At 38.9% G+C, this 9361-nt stretch overlaps 1 protein-coding gene across 1 annotated transcript; it reads right to left on the reverse strand.

The window, feature by feature from the left end:
* Nucleotides 1-4330: 4330 nt before the first annotated feature.
* On the reverse strand, nt 4331-7921 carry LOC121386612 (ammonium transporter Rh type B-B-like). The gene is made up of 4 exons (XM_041517568.1): nt 7785-7921; nt 6779-6913; nt 5625-5721; nt 4331-4462 (listed from the first exon to the last, which is right to left on the reverse strand). The coding sequence occupies exons 1-4, from the start codon at nt 7919-7921 to the stop codon at nt 4331-4333; spliced, it is 501 nt and encodes a 166-aa protein (XP_041373502.1).
* Nucleotides 7922-9361: the final 1440 nt, after the last annotated feature.

Raw genomic sequence — 9361 nt, forward strand, 5'->3', positions numbered from 1 at the left:
TTTTCCTACCCAGGCCATACACCTGCACCCCACCTCTACAAAGGCCATTGTTTCCCACACAAAAGACCATTGTGTCATTGTTTCCCACACAAAAGACCATTGTGTCATTGTTTCCTTGACCATTGTTTCCTACCGAGGTCACACACCTGCACCCACCTATACAAAGGCCATTGTTTCCTACACAAAGCCCATTGTCTCCTACCAAGGTCACGTGATCACGGGAAAGTAGGTCATGACCCCATACAGGCCTGGATACTACTCGTGGACACAATCTAATTAATATTAGCTCCACTATTACATGTGGATCTAACAGCAGACAGTTGGAGCTGTGTCCACCAATCAAAACCTTACTTGCAGAATCATGCCAGCGATTTGAAAATAGTTTGAAAACATTCCGAATTATCCTGAGGGTATACGACATGTTTCGTGTGAATTACGAATGCCTTAAAATATATTTTATTTTATAAAATAAATAATTTGTAATGTACAACTGAAGACTGATAACCCATCCGTACGTATTGGTATGGTTCGCTGTACAGTGGCCACTAAAATAGACTCGCCCGGTATTTTTAGAATTTGTATGCTCCCAAATAACGTTATAAAAGGCAAAGTGTGATTGGTCGATATTTAAATTATTATTTACAGGCGAAATGTTACCTGCACATGGGAGTCTACACAGTGCTGTTAGCAATCTGATTAAAATTGGTTCTACTGGTCTAAATAAGGCATTCGTGGACATTTTCTTAATTGCGAGTATATAAACCAGGTCGACCCCCCCCCCCCCCCCCCCCCCCCCCCCCCCCCCCCCCCCCCCCCCCCCGAAAACCCACAGCTACCCCATCCGCTCAAGGTATGGTATTTTTCCAATACATTTTCTGGGGTAAGCATGTTTCGACCCCCATAAACGTCGCTCGCCCTCGGCCCACACCGAGACACCTCCTTGCTAAAATCCCTGTATACGCGTCTGTATATATGCAATATATTTTTGTTACATGTATGTTCAAAATCAGGAATGATTAAAACAGTATCAACAAAACAATATTAAATTCAAAATTACAGAAGGAAGGAAATGTTTTATTTAACGACGCACTCAGCATATTTTATTTACAGTTATTATGGCGTCAGACATATGGTTTAGGACCACACAGATATTGAGAGAGAAAACCCGCTGTTGACACTTCATGGGCTATTCTTTTCGATTAGCAGCAAAGGATCTTTTATATGCACCATCCCACAGACAGTATAGTACCACGGCTTTTCTTACACCAGTTGTGGAGCACTGGCTGGAACGAGAAATAGTCCAATGGGTCCACCGACGGGGATCGATCCTAGACTGACCGCGCATCTAGCGAACGCTTTACCACTGGGCTATTTCTCGTTCCAGCCAATGCACCACGACTGGTATATTAAAGGCCGTGGTATGTGCTATCCTGTCTGTGGGATGGTGCATTATAAAAGATCCGTTGCTACTAATGAAAACAAAATATAGCGGGTTTCCTCTCTAAGACTATGTCAAAAAGTACCAAATGATTGACATCCACTAGCCGATCAATGTGTTCTAGTGCCGCAGGGCTGCAGAAAGTACTCGCCCGCTCGCCAAATGCGAGTAAAATGTCTTACGGACGACTTAATAAACGCAACTACCAGCCCGATTGTCTATCTTTTTTATTTCCTTTGCCACGTGATGTTGATCACTTGCAAGTCCTCTTAATAATGTTTTGTCAATATATTTACATATATCAATTGAATTGAAGACACTGTATATTTATAATAGTGTTAATAAATTATAATATATTGTTCTGTAGACTGGGGGACTGATTAGTAGACATTCTGGCGGGCTAGTACATTTTAGTTGGTACTGGTCCGGCGGGCTAGTTTAATATTTTCCATTTCTGCACCCCTGAGTGTTGTCGTTAAACAAAACAAGTTTTAACTTTAATAATGGAGCTTAATTCAAGTTGCACATTTCCCATACGTATGACCACACGTAACACGTAACGTAACTCTTATCAATGACCTTAGACCCAAAACACAGGATTGGCGTATCAGCTAAATTGTCACATAAGTGACATGTTTTCGTTGGATATTAAAAAAACAAAAACATACAGGGGCAGGTCTATCATTGTTTAAGGGGAGGGAGTCCACAAAATTCTTTAAAGGGCAAGTTTCAGTTTGCTGAATGCAAAGGAGACAAATGTATGTTTACTATTTATAATTCCAAATAAAACTGTGTTCCTATTCAACTGGGTATAATTACCTTTTTGTAATAACCGTTTTTCTATAATACTCCAGAGTTCAACGACTTTAGGACAGTCATAAAATAGATGCTGCAGTGTTTCTGGTCCATGTGAACAAAAGTTACATATACTAGAATCAATCAGTTTTATTTTAAGTAAAAAGGTATTTGTTGGTATAATTCTATGTAAAATCTGGTATTGAAACCACAACAGCGTTAGGTCTTTTAAAGAGTAAAATGGTAAACTATAATATTTCGCCCATAATGAAGAGGTAAAATCACACCCTTCCGCTGAATATTTCATTTCTGATGTAGGAACTATAGATAATTTATTTAGTAGTTTGTGAAAGATTTTACTTCCCAATTGGTCTTTTAGAAAGAATTTAATTTTCGATGAAAATATTGGATTTTTGCCTAAATTGAATGTTTGGTTATTTGTATTTATTTTATCACGCATAAAGGATTTGACAGCCGATAATAACGAGGTATATTCTAAAATATTTGACCTTATGTTATATTTTGCTTTGAAGGTATAAAAGTTCATGTATCGTCCTTCGTCATCTAATAAATCTTGTATAAATAATATACCTTTTTCAATGTAGTGTTTATAAAATATAGGGTTTTTTTGTCTATTAATATGTTATTATTATACCAAATATTAGAACTTAACAAATCATCATTATTAAAGCCGCGTTTTTGTTGAAGTATTAGCTTGCTATTTAATACATCTTTCCAAAACAAATTATGTATGTTCCTTTTCTTAAGTTGAATAAAATTATCCCCATGTATTATTAATTGTTTAGTTGTTAAGCCTGTTACAGATTGAAAGAGAGCTGTCCAATTGGATCGTGATAGAAATAATCTTCTTATCCAAGTCAATTTTAGTGCTGTTGTAAAATTCACAACGTCTAACATTTTAATACCCCCAAACTGGTAATCTTGTATTAAAACTTCACGTTTGATTTTATCTGGTTTATTTTGCCATATAAAATTAAAAATAATTTTGTTTATTTCTTTTAACAATTTAAAGTGATGGATTTGGTAATGAAATTAATAAATGTGTTATTTTGGAAATTATGAGAGTTTTTACAACAATTTTGCCCATAACTGTAAGTTTTCTCGTTAACCACTGTTTTATCGTGTTTTTTTATTTCAAGTATTTTTGGTTCAATATTTTGCTAAATCGTTTCGTCCAAGTTAAGCGAAAATTTTACACCTAATAAAGTGAAGTGTTCTTCTCTCCATTGTAGCTTCCACTTTGCTGGATGGAAAACCTCCTTTGAATTTTTTTTTACTTCCTATCCATATAATTTCAAGCCAGAAACGTCTGCATATATATCTAATATTTTTAATGTACTGTCCAGGGATTCAGGTGATCCATCTAAAATAAAGGTTGTATCATCTGCATATTGAGATATAATATAACTTTCCCCATCTATATCTATACCTTTAACGTCTTTAGAGTTACTAATTAGTATTGCTAATGTTTCGGAGCATATTATGAAGATATAAGGGGATAGCGGATCACCTTGTCTGCATCCTCTTTCTAGATTAAAACTCTGTGATAAAAATCCATTTTGTAATATTCTGGACACTGAGTTATTATAAAACGTTTTTATCGAATTTTTTATTGAAGATTTAAAGTTAAAGATATCTAAAGATTGTTCAATAAAACGCCAGGAGACTGATTCAAAAGCTTTCTCGAAATCCACTAATACTAACATCCCTGGTATTTTATGGTATTTCATATATTGCATTATATCATAAATTAATAAAATTTAATAAAACCAGTTTGATCGTTTGCTATAATTTTATCTAATACTTTTTTCAATCTATTCACAATGCACCCAGAAGAAATTTTATATATACAATTTAGCAAAGTAATAGGTCGCCAGTTTTTCAAAAACTGCTTTGGTTTATTGGCTTTTGGTATACAGGTAATGATTCCTAATTTGTGTGTACTAGACATTTCTTTTATACTGTAGCTATAGTTAATAGACCTAATTATAAAATTACCTAAATTTATCCAAAAAAACTTAAAGAATTCTGCCGTAAAACCATCTGAGCCAGGACTTTTATCATTGTTCAACAGAGCTAGTTCTTACCGATCATTGAGAATATGTCGGAGTGGTAGACTGATCCTTCCTTCTCTGATCTTGCCACGTCTTCGCGGTATAGAACCCTCGACCTGGACAAAGCGAAGTAGGCTCCAAACGCGTGCACAGCCTGAAACACGCATTATTACAGGGGTGGAAACTCATCAGAAAAATGTGATGGCCCAGAACAAAATATCTGGGCCACTAAAGTTTCATTTTCAGTGGCCCAGACATGCTTTAGGTAGTCCAAACACTAAATATTAATATTTCAGATTTGTTTTAAATAACTGAAAAAAGTTTAATTACTTTCTTCTTCTTTTTATAAAAGTAAGCCCGGGCCCCTCCCCCCTCCCCCCAAATTTTGCGATAGTTATAATTTTATTATATATATTTTGTGACAAATGGCCGCCATTTTGTTTTCCGCCATCTTGTTTTTCAACATTTTGACCATAACACTAAATTTTCTGATTTTCAACATAGACTTGTATAACATAAATGTGTTAACTTATATGTTAATGTCAAAACAAGTCCTATATAGATCGTTGCAATCATAGTTACATACTTTCCCCGCCATTTTGTTTTCGGTCATTTCGAACCGTAAAACGTAATTTCTAAGAAAGTAAAAAAAGTAAAGTTTGTTTTATTTAACGACGCCACTAGAGCACATTGATTTTTTATCTTATCATCGGCTATTGGACGTCAAACATAGGTCATATTGACACTGTTTTTTAGAGGAAACCCGCTGTCGCCACATGCAGCAAGGGATCTTTTATTTCTGCTTCCTACAGGCAGGATAGCACAAAACATGGCCTTTTTTTAACCAGTTATGGATCACTGGTCGGTGCAAGTGGTTTACATCTACCCATTGAGCATTGCGGAGCACTCAGGGTTTGGAGTCGGTATCTGGATTAAAAATCCCATGCCTCGACTGGGATCCGAACCCAATACCTACCAGCTTGTAGACCGATGGCCTAAACACGACGCCATCGAGGCCAGTTAATTTCTAAGATGCACAACATATATTGTTTTTAGATTCAGCATCCCCAAATTAGGTTAAAAATCTATCCTGTACCAAATCCTAAAAACAACGATGCCCGTACATGTGACATTTCAGGGAAATGGGACCGGACTATATAAGGTTGCAAACGAATCACTTCCCTGCGTCTATTCTTCCTCTATCTCTCGCCCTGTCTCTCCTTGTCTCCCCTCCCTACTTCGCCCCCCCCCCCCCCACCCCTTTCCTCGCCCATCTCTTCGCCCTCTCTTGACCCCTCTTTCTCTCTAATTTGTACCTGGAATATTGTAACACCGATGTATTCGTTGAAGGAGAAGAGAATGATTTCTATGATGGTGACGATAACTAGTTTCATTTTCAGTGGCCCAGACATGCTTTAGGTAGTCCAAACACTAGATATTAATATTTCAGATTTGTTTTAAATAACTGAAAAAAGTTTAATTACTTTCTTCTTCTTTTTATAAAAGTAAGCCCGGGCCCCTGCCCCCTCCCCCCGAATTTTGCGATAGTTATAATTTTATTATATACATTTTGTGACAAATGGCCGCCATTTTGTTTTCCGCCATCTTGTTTTTCAACATTTTGACCATAACACTAAATTTTCTGATTTTCAACATAGACTTGTATAACATAAATGTGTTAACTTATATGTTAATGTCAAAACAAGTCCTATATAGATCGTTGCAATAATAGTTACATACTTTCCCCGCCATTTTGTTTTCGGTCATTTTGAACCGTAAAACGTAATTTCTAAGAAAGTAAAAAAAGTAAAGTTTGTTTTATTTAACGACGCCACTAGAACACATTGATTTTTTTTTATCTTATCATCGGCTATTGGACGTCAAACATAGGTCATACTGACACTGTTTTTTAGAGGAAACCCGCTTTCGCCACATGCAGCAAGGGATCTTTTATTTGTGCTTCCTACAGGCAGGATAGCACAAAACATGGCCTTTTTTTAACCAGTTATGGATCACTGGTCGGTGCAAGTGGTTTACACCTACCCATTGAGCATTGCGGAGCACTCAGGGTTTGGAGTCGGTATCTGGATTAAAAATCCCATGCCTCGACTGGGATCCGAACCCAATACCTACCAGCCTGTAGACCGATGGCCTAAACACGACGCCACCGAGGCCAGTTAATTTCTAAGATGCACAACATATATTGTTTTTAGATTCAGCATCCCCAAATTAGGTTAAAAATCTATCCTGTACCAAATCCTAAAAACAACGATGCCCGTACATGTGACATTTCAGGGAAATGGGACCGGACTATATAAGGTAGCAAACGAATCACTTCCCTGCGTCTATTCTTCCTCTATCTCTCGCCCTGTCTCTCCTTGTCTCCCCTCCCTACTTCGCCCCCCCCCCCCTCCCTTTCCTCGCCCATCTCTTCGCCCTCTCTTGACCCCTCTTTCTCTCTAATTTGTACCTGGAACATTCGTTGAAGGAGAAGAGGATGATTTCTATAATGGTGAGGATAACTAGTTGGGTGGGGCTAGTTTTGCCCAGCAGCGCGCCGTATGTGATGAGGACCGCGGCGGAAGCGAAGTCGGCAGTCAACATGCTGAAAACACGAATACATGTACGAATACGAATACGTTTATATTTTTGATAGACGACCATTTCTCAGCGTGTTCCACACACACGCACGCACACACACACACACACACACACACACACACACACACACAGAGAGAGAGAGAGAGAGAGAGAGAGAGAGAGAGAGAGAGAGAGTAAGTAAAGTTTGTTTTATTTAACGACGCCATTAGAGCAAATTGATTATTTATCTTATCATCGGCTATTGGACGTCAAACATATGATCATTCTCACACTGTTTATTAGAGGAAACCCGCTCTCGCCAGGCAGCAGGGGATCTTTTATTTGCGCTTCCCACAGGCAGGATAGCACAAACCATGGCCTTTGTTGAACCAGTTATGGATCACTGGTCGGTGCAAGTGGTTTACACCTACTCATGGAGCCTTGCGGAGCACTCACTCAGGGTTTGGAGTCAGTATCTGGATTACAAATACCATGCCTCAGCTGGGATCCGAACCCAGTACCTAACAACGAGTGAGAGAGAGAGAGAGAGAGAGAGAGAGAGAGAGAGAGAGAGAGAGAGAGAGAGAGAGAGAGAGAGAGAGAGAGAGTGAGAGAGAGGAGACTGAGAAAGAAAGAAAGAGAGAAATACGGAGATATAGAGAGTTAGAGAGAAAGAAAGAGAGATACGGATATATAGAGTAAGCGAGAAAGAGACAGAGCGAGTGGATGATAATATACATGTGAGTGAATGGCGGTGACGCATGCAACATTTTGTTCAATATCGCGTCGCGATTCGCCACGAGTGTTTATGAGATCGCTACACAATTTTACAACGTTAAACAGTTACAGTAGTTGCTAGTTACGATTTTTAAAACAAAACGTCCCCTGTGACGTACCTGGTGATGCCGATATGCACGGTTCCGCCGTGGCCGTGGAAGAAGCCGCCGACTAACGTGGCCCACTGGATGACGGCGGCGGCCAGAAAGAGGTTGAGGCCGACAGCGCTGAAGCCGTAACGCTTGAGGAACGTCATGAGGAAACCGAACCCGATAAAGATCATCACTTGAACATCCTGGAACACTGGCGACAAAAAGGATAGGAATGTTGGACAGCACCCCATCACATTCATATATATATATATATATAGATTGATAGATAGATAGATAGATAGATAGTCTAATCGATTTCCATCGTGTATTTTGTCATTGGTTGTATGGCATTGGTGACCTGATTGTCACCTAGGAGCAGCCAGTCGTATGTCTTGAAATTGTCAACACACGTACATGTGTTAACAACCATATGTAACCAAAAATAACGCATGGTGTTCTCACCAACGGGTGTGTAAACAAAATAATATCACGGCTAAACATAATTATTAAAATATATATTTCTGTTAAATTATGCTACCAACATTAATGTTAAAAATTGACAGCAAGAACGATGGGCCATGAAGATGTGGAATAGTACCATGTGACACGGTCGATCGCTCGATCAGAGGTCATGACCTCTCAAAAGACGTATTCCACAATGTGAAGAGACGATAAATATCACATGGGGTATCTCTTAAAAAAATACATTGTGTATTTCGTCATCATTGAAACCATTTTTTAATGTTTTTGAAACTTGTGGCATGGCTGAATCTTTTTTCTCTTTTTTTAAATAAATACAAATATCAGATCACAAGTGAGCTCCGTGGTCTAGTGGATAAGCTGCTGTACAATCAAGCTGACGACAGTGGTTCAAATCCCGTCAAAGCTGGCTCACACATTCATTCAACTTTCTCATCTATCACCCTCTGTCTATCACTCTGATTATCTTAATTTAAAAAAAAAAAAAAAATTATCCCACGATTTTAATCTGTTTCGATCCTTTGTGTCAGTTTCCTCCGACTTTGTCTTCTGAGCTTTCCACACCATCGCCTACCTGTCTCAACTTCCTCCACGGGTGCCGTCTCTGTGTATTTCCCTGCACCCACCTGGTATCCTCGTCCTCTGCCGCTAATAAAGCTGGTATGACCCACGGCACAAACTGATGACCGCCGGTAGTAGGGGTGCATAGTAGGTGGTTACAAGTCCCTCTTAACAATGCCAGAAGTAACTACTGAACACTCCCTAAAGTGGTCAGACTAAGCCCACAGCTAAACGCTGATGGGGAATGGCAGGCGTGTAGCACTCATAGCCACAAGAGACCAGCACCTGTCGCGGTTGGAGAGACCACGACTTGAAGGTCGTGGAGGTGGACAGCGAATTTCTGTTATAGGATAAATAGAATTCGCTACTCGTGTTTTTTAATATGTAAAATATCAACCTCGTCTAATTAATCGGTATTTGTCTCGGCAAAGCCTCGACAAATACCGATTAACATAGACTCGGTTGATATTTTCCATATTAAAAAGTACTCGTGACGCATCCTCTCTCTCTCTCTCTCTCTCTCTCTCTCTCTCTCTCTCTCTCTCTCTCTCTCTCTCTCTATA

The sequence above is a fragment of the Gigantopelta aegis genome, chromosome 12 (assembly GCF_016097555.1).
Source record: "Gigantopelta aegis isolate Gae_Host chromosome 12, Gae_host_genome, whole genome shotgun sequence".
NCBI lineage: Eukaryota > Metazoa > Mollusca > Gastropoda > Neomphalida > Peltospiridae > Gigantopelta > Gigantopelta aegis.